Source organism: Leucopleurus acutus, assembly GCF_964270905.1.
Source record: "Leucopleurus acutus genome assembly, chromosome: 6".
Lineage (NCBI taxonomy): Eukaryota > Metazoa > Chordata > Mammalia > Artiodactyla > Delphinidae > Leucopleurus > Leucopleurus acutus.
This window is the reverse complement of record NC_139149.1, coordinates 89,834,679-89,853,596: the sequence shown is the minus strand read 5'-3', so window position 1 is coordinate 89,853,596 and position 18,918 is coordinate 89,834,679. Positions and strand designations below refer to the sequence as shown.

Below are 18,918 nucleotides of genomic sequence, written 5' to 3'. Positions count from 1 at the left end.
TCTACAAATTGACTTTAAAAATATTTTGTAATAATGTGTATCACGCTCAAATATGAACGCTCTGGAGTCATTAAGTGATGAGCTTCTTAAATAGGACTTTTGAAACTGTATTTTACATAAATGCCGGGAATCGTTAAGTGATTTTTGTTTTACTCTCAGATTGTAGCCTTTTCTCGTGACTGTCCATCCACTCACATTTACTGGAAGGAACTGGGGTTCTGGGAGACCTGAGCTCTTTGCCTTGTCAGTCAGCTGCGTGGCTACAGTTTGTGGTAGGAGGGAAGAGAGGGGAGAAGACTAAATAGGCTGAAATGGTAAATTACTGTAGGTTCTGGAGAAAAATAGAATTAGAAACATTTGTGGTTCAGATGAAAATAGCACATTTCCTTTCTGCTTGGAGTCGGGGGGAGGGGGTCAAAGTGCTCCAGGGAATAGAAAATAAATAAAAATTGATCCCTCACCAGTTGAAGGAAATGCTCTGACTCTGGGAACTGAAATGACAGCTCCAGATTTGAAGATCTTGTGAAACCACTTTTGAAGGTTAAAAAATAAAATAAAATAAAATAACAACAAGAAAAACACCAGGAGACTTAAAAAAGAAAAACAAGACAAATGTGACATACTGTGTTAGGAAATGCAGTCTTTCAAGAATGATTTCACAGCCCTTTTCCAAGACTGTAGAATAGGTAGCAGACCCTGATCAGGTGTGTGCCCGTTTTGTTCCTGTTGCTGACCATGGTCATTCCATCTCTTCTTGCAGGTGAGAAGCCTTATAAGTGCTCATGGGAAGGGTGTGAGTGGCGTTTTGCACGAAGCGATGAGCTCACAAGGCACTACAGGAAACACACAGGTGCAAAGCCCTTTAAATGCAACCACTGCGACAGGTAAAGAAACTTAGAAGCTGCTGGGATGGGGAAGGGAGTTGCTGAAATGGGTGGGGGGGTGCTGGTCGTGTGCTCTTGGGTTTATCACAAGCCTCTCTTGCAGAGACTCAGGCCTGGGAATGCCTTTTACTTCTCCATGGAGAAAACCAATTAGATAAGGGTGCCTCCTTGCATGTAACCAAGAGATGATATGAATTCTTGGATCAGTTACATAAGTATTTAATGAGCACCAGAACTGTGATAGTCACTGGGTATCAATAAGACATAGCTCCTACCCTCAAGGGGATGATGTGACAGATAATTTTAGTATAATAGGAAAAGTGATAGGATAGAGAATGCTCACCTGTAGCTTCTGATCTTTTTATTAACATCAACACTATTTTTCCTCATCCTTAATAACGTGAAAGAATAGAAAGCCTGCTTAATGGAGGGAAGGTGAATTATAAGGCTTTTCTTCGAAGCACTGTTAGAAATGAATTTGCTGAAGAGAGTTCCCATTCTTTGGGGGGCCTGAACCATCCTTTCTTCTTTGAAAATAGGTACAAAGTTCTAAAAGTTGGTGAGGCTTTGAGAACTTATCCTATAATTCAATTTCAAACCTTCAGCATTTGATAGTGGAAGAAAGAGCACGTAGCAGCAGATTCTACGCAAGTAATAGTATCTGACAGCCCTGGCATTATCAACCAATAAACCCCAAAATGGAGACTCTGCAGGCCAAGGTGAAGGCAGGATTAGGTTTAGACATAATCAAATAATGGGCTTGCATCTGAGCGTGTTAGCCTTCTAATCCTATTTCTGTGTTTAAAAGGAAGCTTAAGAAAATTAACCATCTTTTTAATGCACTACTAAAGGTCTCGGTTATGATGAGAAAAATGCTTCTAATACGATAAAAGCCCTGAAAGCCTCAGGGTTCCCCGGCTCAGCCAGCAGTTCACAGGCTGGCAGGAGGGGTGAGCAGGATGTCTGCAGAGGCCTGGCTCTCTGTCGGAGGAAATGCAATGGTTTTCCCATCCTGCCCCCCTCATCACTGTGCCGGCACCTCCCTCACCAGACCTTCCTCTGGAGTAGTGCCTGTTTGTTTGGAGAGCAGGGCAAGAGTGGCCAAATCTCATGGGTGGCCACTTGGCTTGGAGCTCCTTTAAGATGCTTATAAAGGAGTATTCAGGTTTTTCCTCCTTTTTGTTTTTTTTCCTTTTTCCTGAAGAGGCTATTTTCCTCTTATCTTCATTCTTGAAGAACTAAATAAAGCCCCCCATGCCTCCTGGAGCCCAAAGATAACCTCCCACCCCAGGGCTGAGGAAGTACATTCCATGAAGCTATTGTCTCTCATTCCCTTGGAGCTCTCTTCTGCTACCTAAAAACACAACCTGTTTTTTCATTTCTATCCCATTACCTCAAAGTCCCCCTAAATTTCTGTGAATCAGCAGCTGTTCTTCTACAGATTATATTTCAGTGATGTTTCTCCTTACTTGATATCGTCTCTCGACTCCCATCTCAAGTTCATTCCTCTCTAACCCTGGCTACTAATAAAGAAGTTATAGAGATGGTGACTCTTTGGCCACAGCCCTTTGAGGAAGAGCCTTATATCAGTGGGGATGAAGAGGATCCTTTGTGAGTTGTCAAGGTGTGGTGGTAGTAGGTACACACGAGTCGCCTTGCCCTGAAGGGTGGTGAGGCTATTACTTGGAGGTGGTGCATTAGAGATGGCCATAATCTGGGGAAATTGCCAGAGTTAGTATTCCTCTCTTTAGGTCCACCGAGTTACTAAGCATTATGCAACTGTCCAGCACTTGACACATTAGGATTAAACCTGACCATTTGTGTGATGTATATGGAGAAATATTTCACACCGACTGGATATTTCAGTGAAGGAGATGTCAGGGATGGGTAATTTGGTTAGTCTTTTGCTTTATTTTCCTCGTTGAAATATACTCTGGTTTCTGGAGTTAGAAATTTGAGGAACAGGTGGTACAAATTCTGTGACGTGGTATTTGGGGGAGCTGGTGAGTAGCTCAGAGTCCTGTGACATGGACCAAGAGTCAGTGCATTTCAACAGTGTCAGAAATCAGGGGGAGGAGTCTCATTCGTGTGTCCTGACAGGCAGCACCTTGTACTTCAGTTGCAGGAATTATACTAAGAATAGAGCAGGTCTGGGAGGTGACGTGGGGAGTTGGAGTGGTCCCAAAGCCAATGGAAGGAAAGCCTGGAGCGACCGGGGACTTGGCATTCCTTAGAAGACTTTACCTTCAGAAACAGAGGGCATCTGTAGCCCTTAGCAGGACACTGAAGCCTATTGAGCCCAAAGGGTGTATGAGCCCAAGAAACCTATCTCTTGCCTCGTTTAATTTAGCAATCAGACCGCCTAGAGGCCAAACTAGGGTTAGGGTTTCTTGTCCTTAAAGCAGGTACCTCCTGGAGCCCAAATTATTTGATTCTGCATTTCTAGATGCAAAAAAGTATAAGTCTAACTTATACTTTTATTTTGCCTGAAGGGTAGATTAAACATACATGAGTTTTTCTTTGTCTTGCTAACATTTAAAATTGCTAAGTGCCACAAAGATCTCTATTCCTGGCTTTGTCTGAAAAACGCGGAAGATCTGGTAACAGTGGGCTCGCATTCCCACGTGGCCGTGATTTCCTGGCGCTGAAGAGTCATCACTACCTTTCAGTGATGGCCCTGTGGTCACTCATTTCTCACTGTCCCTCCTCCCCCACCAGTCTCCCCAGTGAGAAGGCAGAGCATCCTTCGCCGTGTATCATCACACCTCTCGTTATGTCCTCTTAATCCATGCCTTATCAGAAGTGGAATCACATAGTCTAACAGTGCTGTGTGTTTCTTACACTTCACCCATTGCACCCATTTACTTTATCTGCCTGGCCCCTGAAGACATTGGGTTTTGTGACCTCTGGCTTCAGGTTTGGGTTAGAGGAGAAAGCAGTGAGGTGACTCTGCCATTTTCTTACCGTCAAACTCAACAGTGCAGCCCACTCAGTGATCAGCTGCTTACAGCGCTGAATCTTCTTTCTCAGCCCACAGAGCATGAGGCTGCTGATGGTGGTTGTCAGGGCTGTTTCCACAAGTGGTCATATGCAGATATAATCCAGGGAGACTGCTCCCGGGGTAGTACCTCCAAGATCCTGGGAAGTTTAGAGGAGGCATTTTGATCTTTGATCTCTAAGTCAGCTCAGTAAGAGGTGGTGACAAATACCAACCCCTATCTGGCCCTTCAGTGCCCTAGAGGATTGCTATCAGCTTAATGCCCATGTGACTTTAGTGGGCCTTTTTCATAAGCAGAAGAAACTACAATAGGGGTTTTTGACTAGTTCTCTGTAATGAACAAATTTCAATCATTAAGGACCTTCTTATTCAAGGTCATCTGACTGCTGTAGAGTCACAAATACCCTCTGGGGGTGTATTACCCTTACAATTATTTGATTCTGCATTTCTAGATGCTGAGTTTATTACTTTTTACTTTACTATTCCTATGTGGAACTCAGTAAGTATAAATTAATAAATATAAATTAATCATGGCTAAGTATCTTGCTGGTGTACTGGATTTAAATAAAACCTCAGTGGTGAGGGACCTAGTCTAATTTTTCTTTTTTAACATCTTTTTTGGAGTATGATTGCTTTACAATGGTTTGTTAGTTTCTGCTTCATAACAAAGTGAATCAGCTATACATATACATATATCCCCATATCTCCTCGCTTTGCGTCTCCCTCCCACCCTCCGTATCCACCCCTCTAAGTGGTCACAAAGCACCGAGCTGATCTCCCTGTGCTATGTGGCTGCTTCCCACTAGCTATCTGTTTTACATTTGGTAGTGTATATATGTCCATGCCAATCTCTCACATCGTCCCAGCTTATCCTTCCCATTCCCCGTGTCCTCAAGTCCATTATCTACGTCTGCATCTTTATTCCTGTCCTGCCCCTAGGTTCTTCAGAACCTTTTTTTTTTTTTTAGATTCCATATATATATGCTGGCATATGGTATTTTTCTCTTTCTGACTTACTTCACTCTGTATGACAGACTCTAGGTCCATCCACCTCACTACAAATAACTCAATTTTGTTTCTTTTATGGCTGAGTAATATTTCATTGTATTTATGTACCACATCTTCTTTATCCATTCATCTCTCGAGGGACACTTAGGTTGCTTCCATGTCCTGGCTATTGTAAATAGAGCTGCAATGAACATTGTGGTACATGACTCTTTTTGAATTATGGTTTTCCCAGGGTAAATGCCCAGTAGTGGGATTGCTGGGTCATATGGTAGTTCTGTTTTTAGTTTTTTAATGAACCTCCATACTGTTCTTCATAGTGGCTGTATAAATTTACATTCCCACCAACAGTGCAAGAGGGTTCCCTTTTCTCCACACCCTCTCCAGCATTTATTGTTTATAGATTTTTTGATAGTGGCCATTCTGACCAGTGTGAGGTGATACCTCATTGTAGTTTTGATTTGCATTTCTGTAATGATTAGTGATGTTGAGCATCCTTTCATGTGTTTGTTGGCAATCTGTATATCTTCTTTGGAGAAATGTCTATTTAGGTCTTCTGCCCATTTTTGGATTGGGTTGTTTGTTTCTTTGATATTGACTGCATGAGCTGCTTGGATATTTTGGAGATTACTCCTTTGTTAGTTGCTTCATTTGCAAATATTTTCTCCCATTCTGAGGGTTGTCTTTTCGTCTTGTTTATGGTTTCCTTTGCCGTGCAAAAGCTTTTAAGTTTCATTAAGTCCCATTCGTTTATTTTTGTTTTTATTTTCATTTCTCTAGGAGGTGGGTCAAAAAGGATCGTGCTGTGATTTATGTCATAGAGTGTTCTGCCTATGTTTTCCTCTAAGAGTTAGATAGTGTCTGGCCTTACATTTCGGTCTTTGATCCATTTTGAGTTTATTTTTGTGTATGGTGTTAGGGAATGTTCTAATTTCATTCTTTTACATGTAGCTGTCCAGTTTTCCCAGCACTACTTATAGAAGAGGCTGTCTTTTCTCCATTATATATTCTCGCCTCCTTTATCAAAAAGTAGGTGACCATATGTGTGTGGGTTTATCTCTGGGCTTTCTGTCCTGTTCCATTGATCTCTATTTCTCTTTTTGTGCCAGTACCATACTGTCTTGATTACTGTAGCTTTGTAGTATAGTCTGAAATCCAGGAGCCTGATCCCACCAGCTCCATTTTCCTTTCTCAAGATAGCTTTGGCTATTCGGGGTCTTTTGTGTTTCCATACGAATTGTGAAGTTTTTTACTCTAGTTCTGTGAAAAATGCCATTGGTAGTTTGATAGGGATTGCATTGAATCTGTAGATTGCTTTGGGTAGTACAGTCATTTTCCCAATATTGATTCTTCCAATCCAAGAACATGGTATATCTCTCCATCTGTTTGTATCATCTTTAATTTCTTTCATCAGTGTCTTATAGTTTTCTGCATACAGATCTTTTGTCTCCTTAGGTAAGTTAATTCCTAGATATTTTATTCTTTTTGTTGTAATTGTAAATGGGAGTGTTTTCTTAATTTCTCTTTCATATTTTTCATCATTAGTGTATAGGAATGCAAGAGATTTCTGTGCATTAATTTTGTATCCCGCTGCTTTACCAAATTCATTGATTAGCTCTAGTAGTTTTCCGGTAGCATCTTGAGGATTCTCTATGTATAGTATCATGTCATCTGCAAATAGTGACAGCTTTACTTCTTTTCCATTTTGGATTCCTTTTATTTCTTTTTATTCTCTGATGGCTGTGGCTAAAACTTCCAAAACTATGTTGAATAATAGTGGTGAGAGTGGACAACCTTGTCTTGTTCCTCCTTGATCTTAGAGGAAATGGTTTCAGTTTTCACCATTGAGAACGATGTTGGCTATGGGTTTGTCCTATATGGCATTTATTATGTTGAAGTAAGTTCCCTCTATGCCTACTGGAGGGTTTTTATTATTAATGGGTGTTGAATTTTGTTGAAAGCTTTCTCTGCATCTGTTGAGATGATCATATGGTTTTTCTCCTTCAATTTGTTAATATAGTTTATCACATTGGTTGGTTTGCGTATATTGAAGAATCCTTGCATTCCTGGGATAAATCTCACTTGATCGTGGTGTATGATTCTCTTAATGTGCTGTTGGATGCTGTTTGCTATTATTTTGTTGAGGATTTTTGCATCTATGTTCATCAGAGATATTGGCCTGTAGTTTTCTTTCTTTGTGACATCTTTGTCTGGTTTTGGTATCAGGGTGATGGTGTCCTCGTAGAATGTGTTTTGGAGTGTTTCTCCCTCTGCTACATTTTGGAAGAGTTTGAGAAGGATAGGTGTTAGCTCTTCTCTAAATGTTTGATAGACTTCACCTGTGAAACCATCTGGTCCTGGGCTTTTGTTTGTTGGAAGATTTTCAATCAGAGTCTCAATTTCAGTGCTTGTGATTGGTCTGTTTATATTTTCTACTTCTTCCTGGTTCAGTCGGAAGGTTGTGCTTTTCTAAGAATTTGTCCATTTCTTCCAGGTTGTCCATTTTATTGACATATAGTTGCTTGTAGTAATCTGTCATGATCCTTTGTATTTCTGCAGTGTAAATTGTTACTTCTCCTTTTTCATTTCTAATTCTATTGAACTGAGTCTTCTTCCTTTTTTTCTTGATGAGTCTGGCTAATGTTTTATCAATTTTATCTTCTCAAAGAACCAGTTTTTAGTTTTATTAATCTTTGCTATTATTTTCTTTGTTTCTTTTTCATTTATTTCTCATCTCATATTTATGATTTCTTTCCTTCTGCTAACTTTGGGGTTTTTTTGTTCTTCTTTCTCTAATTGTTTTAGGTTTAAGGTTAGGTTGTTTATTTGAGATGTTTCTTGTTTCTTGAGGTAGGATTGTATTGCTATAAACTTCCCTCTTAGAACTGCTTTTGCTGCATCCCATATGTTTTGGGTCATCGTGGTTTCATTGTCATTTGTTTCTACATATTTTTTGATTTCCTCTTTGATTTCTTCAGTGATCTCTTGGTTATTTAGTAGTGTATTGTTTAGCCTCCATGTATTTCTATTTTTTACAGATTTTTTCCTGTAATTGATATCTGGTCTCATGACGGTGTAGTCGGAAACAATACTTGATACGATTTCAATTTTCTTAAATTTACCAAGGCTTGATTTGTGACGCAAGGTATGATCTATCCTGGAGAATGTTCGTTGAGCACTTGAAAAGAAAGTGTATCCTGTTGTTTTTGGTTGGAATGTCCTATAAATATCAGTTAAGTCCATGTTGTTTAATGTATCATTTAAAGCTTGTGTTTGCTTATTTATTTTCATTTTGGATGATCTGTCCATTGATGAAAGTGGGCTGTTCAAGTCCCCTACTCTGATTGTGTTACAGTCGATTTCCCCTTTTATGGCTGTTAGCATTTGCCTTATGTATTGAGGTGCTCTTATGTTGGGTGCATAAATATTTACAATTGTTATATCTTCTTCTTGGATCGATCCCTTGATCATTATGTAGTGTCCTTCTTATTCTCTTTTAATAGTCTTTATTTTACAGTCTATTTTGTCTGATATGAGAATTGCTACTCCAACTTTCTTTTGATTTCCATTTGCATGGAATATCTTTTTCCATCCCTTCACTTTCAGTCTGTATGTGTCCCTAGGTCTGAAGTTGGTCTCTTGTAGACAGCATATACATGGGTCTTGTTTTTGTATCCATTCAGCCAGTCTGTGTCTTTTGGTTGGAGCATTTAATCCATTTACATTTAAACTAATTATCAATATGTATGTTCCTATTACCATTTTCTTAATTGTTTTGGGTTTGTTATTGTAGATCTTTTCCTTCTCTTGTATTTCCTGCCTAGAGAAGTTCCTTTAGGATTTGTTGTAAAGCTGGTTTGGTGGTGCTGAATTCTCTTAGCTTTTGCTTGTCTGAAAAGCTTTTGATTTCTCTGTCAAATCTGAATGAGATCCTTGCTGGGTAGAGTAATCTTGGTTGTCGGTTTTTCTCTTTTATCACTTTAAATGTGTCCTGCCACTCCCTTCTGGCTTGCAGAGTTTCTGCTGGAAGATCAGCTGTTAACCTATGGGGATTCCCTTGTGTGTTATTTGTTGTTTTTCACTTGTGGCTTTTAATATTTTTTCTTTGTATTTAATTTTTGACGGTTTGATTAATACGTGTCTTGGCGTGTTTCTCCTTGGTTTTATCCTGTATGAGACTCTCTGTTCTTCCTGGACTTGATTGACTATTTCCTTTCCCATATTAGGGAAGTTTTCAACTATAATCTCTGCAAATATTTTCTCAGTCCCTTTCTTTTTCTCTTCTTCTTCTGGGACCCCTATAATTCAAATGTTGGTGCATTTAATGTTGTCCCAGAGGTCTCTGAGACTGTCCTCAATTCTTTTCATTCTTTTTTTTTTTTTTTTATTCTGCTCTGTGGTAGTTATTTCCACTCTTTTATCTTCTAGGTCACTTATCTGTTCTTCTGCCTCATTTATTCTGCTATTGATTCCTTCTAGAGATTTTTTAATTTCATTTATTGTGTTGTTCATCATTGTTTGTTTCATCTTTAGTTCTTCTAGGTCCTTCTTAAACATTTCTTGTATTTTCTGCATTCTATTTCTAAGATTTTGGATCATCTTTACTATCATTACTCTGAATTCTTTTTCAGGTAGACTGCCTATTTCCTCTTCATTTGTTTGGTCTGATGGGTTTTTACCTTGCTCCTTCATCTGCTGTGTGTTTCTCTCTCTTCTGATTTTGCTTAACTTACTGTGTTTGGGGTCTCCTTTTCACAGGCTTCAGGTTCATAGTTCCCGTTGTTTTTGATGTCTGCCCCCAGTGGCTAAGGTTGGTTCAGTGGGTTGTGTAGGCTTCCTGGTGGAGGGGACTGGTACCTGTGTACTAGTGGATGAGGCTAGATCTTGTCTTTCTGGTGGGCAGGACCATGTCTGGGGGTGTGTTTTGGCGTGTCTGTGACCTTATTATGATTTTAGGCAGCCTCTCTGCTGATGGCTGGGGTTGTGTTCCTGTCTTGCTAGTTGTTTGGCATAGGGTGTCTAGCACTGTAGCTTGCTGGTCGTTGAGTGGAGCTGGGTCTTAGCGTTGAGATGGAGATCTCTGGGAGAGCTTTCGCCGTTTTATATTATGTGGACCCAGGAGGTCTCTGGTGGGCCAGTGTCCTAAACTCGGCTCTCCCAACTCAGAGGCACAGGCCTGGCACCTGGCCGGAGCACCAAGACCCTATCAGGCGTACAGCAGGGAAAATCTGCCATCTTTTCCTCTAAGATCAGGAACAAGACAAGGATGCCTCCTCTTAACTACTTCTATTCATATAGTACTGGAAGTCCTTTTTGGACAGAAAGATCTTATTCCTGGATTGTCATAATGACTTGATGATGATCAGTTAACCACAATTTGACTTATTCAGGAAGTCTGGAGGGCAGTCCTGTAACAGTTATATCCTAGGGCAAGTTATTGAACTTCTCTGTGTATCAATTCCTCATCTTCTTCAACTGTTTTATAAAAATGTTAGCCACCCCTCTTTAGATTTATGGTTTTCAGTAACACTGTCTTGATCTCTCAAGAATGATGGTGCTGATAAAGAGTTCAAAGACGTAATCATAAGAATGCTTGCCAGGCTTGGGAGAAGAAAGGAGGAACTCAGTGAGAACTTCAGCGAGGACCTCTGAATGCAAAGGCCATACTGCCTGTGGTTTATCTTCCCATATTTCTGTAGGTCAGAAATCCAGCTTGGCCTGGCTAGGTTCTCTCCTCAGAGTATCATAAGACTTCTTGCTATGGTAGGCCTGAAGTCCTATTTCCTTGTTTGCTATCAGCCAGAACCACTCTTAGCTCCTAGAGGCTGCCCACATTCCTTGCCCTGCAGTCTTCTTTATCTCCAGTTCAGAAACCACCTAGTCTAATTCTAAACATCATGTACTTCCTAGAGTTTAAAAAAATAATGATGCTAGTTTGATTCAAGAGGGGTGCAGTTACATTTCATACCATGTCAAAGATTCGGTTTACTTTTTTCTGAAAGAACTTGAAGGGTAAAGATAGTTGCTTGTACATATATTGCTAGATACCCAGCACAGGCTAGGCAAGTGGTAAATGCAGAATAAAAGTATGGAACACATACATTACGGAGTGGTAATTTCAAATGAAGTCCTATCTCAAGAATACTGTTGTCCTGTATGTTCTCAGGATATGGAAAGGAAAAGAAAGAGGTTTTGTACTGCCATGACTTATACTTTGCTTCTTACTGTCTCAAATCCCCATGTGCCTCTTTTGGACAGGCAGGATTCTTAGTACCTGCTCTGTTGCTTTCTTACAGGTCCTTACTGCTCAGGTCTGACCAGATTAACTTCTGGATTAGTTTTCTAGCTGCTGCCATTACCAATTGCCACAAGTTTATATCACCCTTATTTATCTTTATAAATTATTATCTTACAGCTCTGTAGGTTAGAAGTCCAACACAGGTCTCACTGGGGACAAAATCAAGATGGGGGCTGTGCTCTGTTGCTTTCTGGAAGCTCAAGGGGAGAATTCATTTCCTTGTCTTTTCCAGCTTTCAGCTTTGCCCACATTCCTTGCCTCCTGACCCCATTCCTTCATCATCAGAGCTGTTGAGTCCTTCACCTGCTGCCATCTCTCTGGTTTTCTCTTTTAATTCCCTCTTCCACTTTTGAAGACCCTTGTGGTGACATTGGGCCTACCCAGATAAATCAGAGTAATCTCCCTATCTTTAGATCAGTCGATCAGCAAATTAATTCCATCCACAACCTTAACTCCCCTTTGTCTTTGAACCTAACATATTCACAAGTCCTGGGGATGAGGTGTAGATATCTGGGGAGGGCCATCCATTATTCTGCCTGCTACAGACTCTTTAAATTGACAGCTCAGCTTGACCTTCTTTTCAGCCTAAAAAGCAGATATGGCTAAGAGCCTGGGCTCTGGAGTCAGGCTACTTGGGTTCAGATTTTGGCTTTGCCTCTTTTTGATGAGTATCTCATCTGGTAGTGGGGATAAGAATGGTACTGTCTTTATATAGAGTTCTCGTGAGGATGTTAACTTTAAAAAGGAAATACCTACAAAAAGAACTTCCTGGCTTAGATCTTCTTCCTCAAAGCTGTTGAGATGAAGGACGGAGAAAAGAAAGAAGGGAGGAAGGGAGGGAGGGAGGGAAAGAAAGAGAGGAGGCAGTGGGCAGTACTAAGTGTGCCTTCAGGACAGGACAGAGTCGTGCAAGTCAAATACTAAATTCCCTGCAGGCTGTATTGCTTTTTCTTGTACCAGTGACATCAAGTACTTGCTTTTAAGGAAAATTTATCACTGTTTCATAGTAAATCAAATCCCCTTTCAATGGAACTCTAAGGGATTATCCAAGTATCTTTCTCATACCAAATCAGAGCCTGAAATAAGTGGTTATAGTTAGAATTACTATTATTCAACACGTTATTGGATTAGATCATTTTCTACTGTACTTTTCCCTTTTTTTTTTCATTTTACCTTTGTTCTGTTTTGCTTCATTTCCTTGAGGTTCTATCCTGCATGTGTACCTGTTTATGAAATGAACACAAAAGGTGTGTGGAGAAATGTTGGGATCAGGGGATAGGGCTGGTTTTTGTTTGTTTGTTGTTTGTTTGTTTTGGGAATGAACAAATACAGGGAAATTCTGCACTGAACAGGAAACCTTGCTAACCCGAGCAGGACAGCTTGCTAACATCCCAACAAGAGTTTTGGACTGTGAGGGTATCTCAGGCCTCAGGGGATCCTGGGAACATTCTCCCAGGTAGGAGGGTGGCCAGTTTCTAGAAGAGGATCTGAGGGAGGATCCCCTCAGATTCTTAGCTCCACCCAGAGCTAAGAATGACTGCTGTCTGAGGTGCTGACTTCACTGGGATTCCAGCCAGAACCTGAGATTGTATGTAGGCTTTGGGGATATGGAAATGGCCACTCTATTAGTTATAAGTACAGAACTCTAATTCAGACTGGTGTTAGCTTCCAAAGGTATTTGTTAGCTCTAATAACTAAGAAGAATAGAAATGGATTTGTCTTTTGGCTTGGCTGGGTCCAGGTTCTCAGATGTATTTCAACAGGACTAGAAACTCTCTCTTCCTTTCTACCCCCTGGCCCCATTTTTCTCTGTTGACTTCGTTCTCAAGCAGGCTCTTTCCCACATGGCCATATGGACACCAGCAGCTCCGGGCTTCAGTATTAGTATCTTAGCCCCAGTGGAAAGAGAGCTTCTCTCTTCCAATAGTTTCAGCAAATGTCCCAGAGCTGGCTGTCATTGACTTTTGTGGGTCACATGACTGTCAGTAAAGCAGATCACTGTGGCCATAAAACTTCAGCCTTAGGAGGAGGGTCAGGCCCATACAATTGAGAACGCAGAAGAGTTGCTGTCCTGGGCAAGATCAAGTTGGTGGTGTCAGAAGAAGGGGGAAGGAGTGAAAACAACCACTGCGTCAGCTCTGAGGCTGACAAAGGCACTCAGCGGTGGACATTGGGTACCAAGAAACAGTTCAAAAGAGTGGGCTTATAGATCTGCCTGGGTTCTCACCCCATGGCTGCCACTCACCGGCTGTGTGACCCAAGCCTCAGTGTCCTTATTTAGCACATGCACACAAAAGGGGTGCAAAGATTTACCATGGAAAGCAGCTGAGGATATTATGAGGGGTGAGATTGGGGAAATAGCTAGCACATGCCTGCATATGATACCATCCTTAATGAACATGAGCTTTTTCTCGACTTGAATATAGAGTGTCTATATAGACCTGCAGGTATCACAGGCAGCATTTCTGGGCTTCCATTGTAAAGCTTAGGACTGAAATCTGGGTGTTGAAATGTTAGAGTTTCATCATTCAATGGTACAGGCTAATCATTCTTTATTTACCCTATACGGGCATGACACGTCATTTCCAACACACTTTTACATTCATTTCTTCTTTAATAATGACAATTTCGATAATAATAGTTAATATTCATCGAGATCTTACCATGTGCCAGAGAATTTTCTAAGCACTTTACATAGATCATCTCATTTAATCCTCACAACCAATCTATGAAGTAAGTGCTGTAATTATCCCCATTTTATTGAGGAGGAATTAAGGTACAGAGAGCTTAAGGTGCTCAGAGTCATACAGCTATTGGAAGAGCTGGGATTTGAACCCAAGCAGTCTGACTCCTGAGCTCACCTTCTCTACACACCTTATTTCTCAACACACATGCACTGCTTCTCTTTAAGGTAGGGCTAATTGTTTTCTAAGGGGTGATGGAAGTTAAGTTATTAACCCAAATCTCTCTAATATCCTTGTTATTTTTATGTTTCCTAGGTGTTTTTCCAGGTCTGACCATCTTGCCCTCCATATGAAGAGACATATCTAAAAAACCTAAAGGCCACAGTTGCCATGGCGCCGGCCATTGTCTGAAGGAAATGCCATGAGGCAGGGGGCTGGACTTCAGGCGGGGACCCATTGCCTCGCAGAAGAAAGTTCTCACTTATTAAACCTCTGTGTACACACACGCACAGACACACACAGACACGCACACACGCACTCACACATAGACACACAACACACACGCACACACACACTGTCATGCACTCAGCTATATTTAAAATATATACGTCTATTCTTTATGCCTTGCCCTAGCCAGATGGTAGAAGACGAAGAAGAAGGAAACCAGGTGAACTCAGCAAGGCAGTCTGGCTGCTTACTTCAGCACTATTGGAATTATTTCCCGCTGTTGCCAATGGAAATCAAAGAAAATGGATATGACGTCTCTGCAGGTGGACGGCAGTAAGAGGGGCTTATTTAACTTGCTTCTCAGTGCAACTTGATAGGAGAATACAACGTCTTAAAGTTGCATATGTGTAGCACTAATGTTTCTTTTTAAATAGTTGGGGGAAAATGACCTAGAAAACCAAATTGCAGTTTGGTAGCCAAAATTAACTCTTGGTTTATTTGTCCTTTGTGTGTGAAAAGTCCTACTATTCCGTGCGTCCGACTTCCTCACAGAACTGTTGATCAGTTTTGGTTCTTCTTAGTACTATTGAGATCTATCCAGTTGATACCAACGGCCTTAGTGGCGGCAGACTCTGGAATAACTCCTTACACCTTTCTGGCCTGCATTTCTCTAGACTTCACTCTCCAGGGAGGAGTTTTCTTTTCTTACTTTTTGACTCTCTTGCACACCATATGCACTAGGGATTCTGGAAACTTCTAGCATGACTGCAAAGTGGCCAAGAGAATAAAGTCCTTGATGATAAATCACAGTATATCCCTTGAGCCTCACCTTATTGCCAGTGCTAGATTTTTTCTTTTTAATCTCTGTTTTTTGCTAACGAAAACTTGAAAAGCTTATTTGGAAGCTTAAATGTTTTATCTTTTCTCCATGGACTAAACCTCTCCAGGACTCTCTCTCGGCACCTGGATGTCCAGCTCTCGAAGCAGCCAATCAGATGGGACATCACACTTTTCTCATCCCCCTTGAGGCATCCTGACCTCAGCTTACAGTGATCAACCCTGTGCTGTATGTCATTGCTACCCTATAACCAGTTTCAGCATAGATGTTGCTAGTCTCAAAGGGCAGCTGCATATTTAACCTAACTCTGGGTTACGACCTGACAAAAAGCCAAAAATATCACTCTTTCCAGGAGTGGGGAGAACAGAGGATGCCTCCCAAGTCTAGTGACTTCAGAAACCATCACCCTTTCTTCCTCTCTCATACCCACTGAGTCGTATCACCCCACTTGTTAAAACACACAGTTCAAAATGCCATTGTGGGAATGAAGGGTGGACATTTAAAGAAAGGGTTGAGATATTTCTCTCATGCTCTGTCTAAAAAGAGAGACATATTTCTGATTTTTTTTTTTTTTTTTGGCTAGGCCCACCATGACTTGTGACCTAGAGCACCCGGGATCAACAGAGGCCTCACTCTTACTCTGCAAGCTGACGCCGAGGGGGTTACATGCCTCACTTTCCATCCCACACACACAATCCAATATCGGCCTCCATCTACCCGCATTCTTAGCTAGCTGGCACTGGCCTCAACTCCAAAGACTGCCTTTAGGACCATTAAATGGCCTATGCAAGCAAGCGGGGTGGTTTTAGGGCAGATTGTATATTTTGTATATTCTGGGACCATCCCTTCAAGACACGTCTAAAAAAACAAAAATGGCATTTGGTCCACCCATGGTTGCTGCTCCTTCATCCAGCTGGCTCCCCTCCTGCCCTCCTTGACTGTTTGACTCATTGACTGTTAAAATGCCACCCCATACCTATTTGGGATGCAAAAGTGAAGTCTTTGAAAGGAAATAATAATGTAAGAAACACAGATACATTTATGACAGCAACCTTCAAGATCCTTGGCATTTGGTTTCTCAGCTTTCTGCAAACTTTGATTTCACTGACATGTTGAAACTACTCGTCTGAGGGCAAAGGAGCCTCCTTATCACAAATGCTGTAGCTGCCAATTGGACACTTGGGGCATTCTGAGGTCCGGCCCTTAAAGTTTTCTTTCCCTTTTTCCTTTTTTCAATTTAGACCAAAAAAAAAGAAAAAAAAAAGAAAAAAAAAATAAACAAAAAAAAAAAACAGCAAAAAAAAAGAAAAACCACCCTAAACACACATACACACAAAATCTGCCCATTTGCCAGAGGCAATTATGTATATGTTAGTAGGAGGGTATTTTAAAAAATCAGTTTTATTCCAAAGATTTAAAACTAGACATGACTTAGAAACCGTTTCTGGAGCACTGCTTGCTGACAATCTCACAGTTCTCGACTGCATTCGAGTGCATTTGTAGCCAGTCCATCAGGGCGGACCATGGGATTATATTTGAATGTGTGGTGCATCCTTTCTCAATGAAGGATGTGTGAGGGACCTTGTCTCTCAGCTGTATTAGACTGTAGCGCCTCCAGTCAGTGCACTAGATGAAACTTTAGACACCCCAGGTTTTGTTGGTTCGTTGATTTCCCTTTCTAGAGCAGCCTCCAGCATGACTGCACGCACACACCAGTGATGGCGTTAGCCATGGCTGCCACGATTTACAAACGTTCTCTGCCCAGCTGGAGTTGCTCTTGCCTCTCGAAATGCTATTATTATTAAGGGTTTATAATACTTAATTTAATTTTTGAACTGACCAATGCAAGGCTCTATTAAAAAAAAAGTTTAAAAAAAATGCAAAAGAGTAATCATTGCTTGCTCGCTTCCCGTTGTCATCTGTGGTCTTGAAAAGATCTCATTTGAACGTGGCAGAACGAAGGGCATTTGGTCTTCATCAGCATCTGAAGTGTTCGGCAGTTTCTCTCTCTTTTGTATCAGTGAGGTCCTTTGTAATCTGCTCCTGACCTTTCTCTGAGCAGGGTGCACTGAACCTCGGTGGTGGGGCTGGCTTGCTCGCTTCAGGTATTTGTTGACTGTGAGAACTGGCCTGAGAATTTGGTGGGCGCTAAGTGTATGGCTTTGAAACCGTTCTTCTCTAGCCCGATTGACACCTCTGAATGATAACCAGTCCTGTCCGTGGTGAGTGGGGTGGGGGGCCAGTAGCCCCAATCATTTTGGAAATGGATTTGTGATCAAGTGTCCATCATCTCTGAAATGGCAGAGATGGTTGGAAAGAGCCTGCTGGCGTGAACAGGCTTTCCAAGAAATAACCTGAAGCTAGTTTGCTTCCAAGAGGACAGGTTATTTAGAACAGTGCTTTAACGGACCTTTGAAATACAGTAAACCGCTTTCTCATTTAAATTGTTACCGCCCAACATTCCAGGGGATCTCAAATTTGAAAGGAAAAACCTGGCACGGTGTTTCTTGAGGTTGTCCTCTCAAGCTCGGTTTATCCAGGGTTCAGAGTTTGATGTATAGGAAAAGAGTGTCTCGAAGCCATTGACAGTTTTCTTTATTTCAGTTTGTGCTTCTTTCTCCTACCACACGGCTGTAAGTCAAAGATGTGGAAACCTGAAATTATAATGCTGCTCCTGGCTACTGGCCTCCTGCCCCATTGATGGTTCATTGCCCAGCTTAATGCCTGGTGGTGATGAGTATTATGTCCCGAAAAAGAGATGTTTGGATTCCATGACAGAGCTGCATTTTATAAAAATATCGGAGACCCCCAGAATGAACTTCATGCTGACCATTTCCCTCTCCTCTCTGTGCTCTCCCTTGCAGAGCCCTTCAAGTATCCCCTGTCCTCCTCCCCTCCTGCACCTCTTGTGCCCTTTTCACATCTTTGATTGCCTGATGATAACAGGGTAAAAAAAGACGGCCAACCTCACGCATGATTAGCAGAACTGATTCCTATGTTTTAAAAACTCTTCTTTGAATCTAGAAGCCAGAGAAGATTTTCTTTTTAAGGATCTCAGTTTGAGATAAGCTTCCAGATTAGCCATGTCTATTTGCATCAAAGGGGAAATAAATGGGACTTTCAGGGTGGCTCAGCCAGTGCGTTCAGAACATTCTGCCTATAGCTCCAACTCCTGAATTCTACGGCAAAGTCAAAAGAAATGAACTCAAATAGCAAGAACAACAAATCTTAGTGATTAGTTTTATTGGTTCAAAATGGTTTCCTCTATGGAAGTCACTTCATAAAATCTAAAATATAGTGCAAAGTGCTTTTGGCTTTTCTTTTGCATGAGTTGGTTTTAGGAGAAGGAAGAAGGTTGGGAAAGTCAGAGATGCAACATATTTAACTACAAAAATCAGGTTCATTGTTTCTTTTTGAAAAAAATCTTATGAGGGCCAACATTTCTGGCCGCAGTTTTGCACCCAGATCTTTGCCAAAGTGAAAATTCGTTAAGTAGAACCTGGTTGAAATCTACTTGCGGAAGCGTCCTCTGGCATCTTCCGGAAGTGGCCACTGCCAAGTGTGGGGTGGAGGGAGGAGGAGAGAATTTGCATTCCGGGTCTGGATTACATTTCGGTAAACATGGTGATATCTCAGTTTGAAAAGGGGCTGGCCTGAGTGTACATCGATGCCTCTTTGATGGCCTACTTTCCTCAATGAGGATCTTTGGGAAGACTTGAGACGGAACAACGAAAATGTGTCAAAGGAAGCAAAAACTGCTTGTA

General features: G+C 41.3%; 1 protein-coding gene across 4 annotated transcripts in view; it reads left to right on the top strand.

Annotated features, from left to right (window-relative positions):
• KLF7 (KLF transcription factor 7) overlaps positions 1 to 16,465 on the top strand; it is a 109,580-nt gene extending 93,115 nt beyond the window's left edge. For 2 of the 4 annotated variants that reach the window (XM_082840830.1, XM_082840829.1), the window contains exons 3-4: positions 761 to 884; positions 14,185 to 16,465. In XM_082840830.1, the coding sequence (XP_082696956.1) occupies positions 761 to 884; positions 14,185 to 14,222 (162 nt within the window). In that variant the 3' untranslated portion in view covers positions 14,223 to 16,465. The remainder of the gene's footprint in view (positions 1 to 760; positions 885 to 14,184) is intronic. The other 2 variants (XR_014326271.1, XR_014326272.1) reach the window with 2 other exon arrangements.
• Positions 16,466 to 18,918: the final 2,453 nt, after the last annotated feature.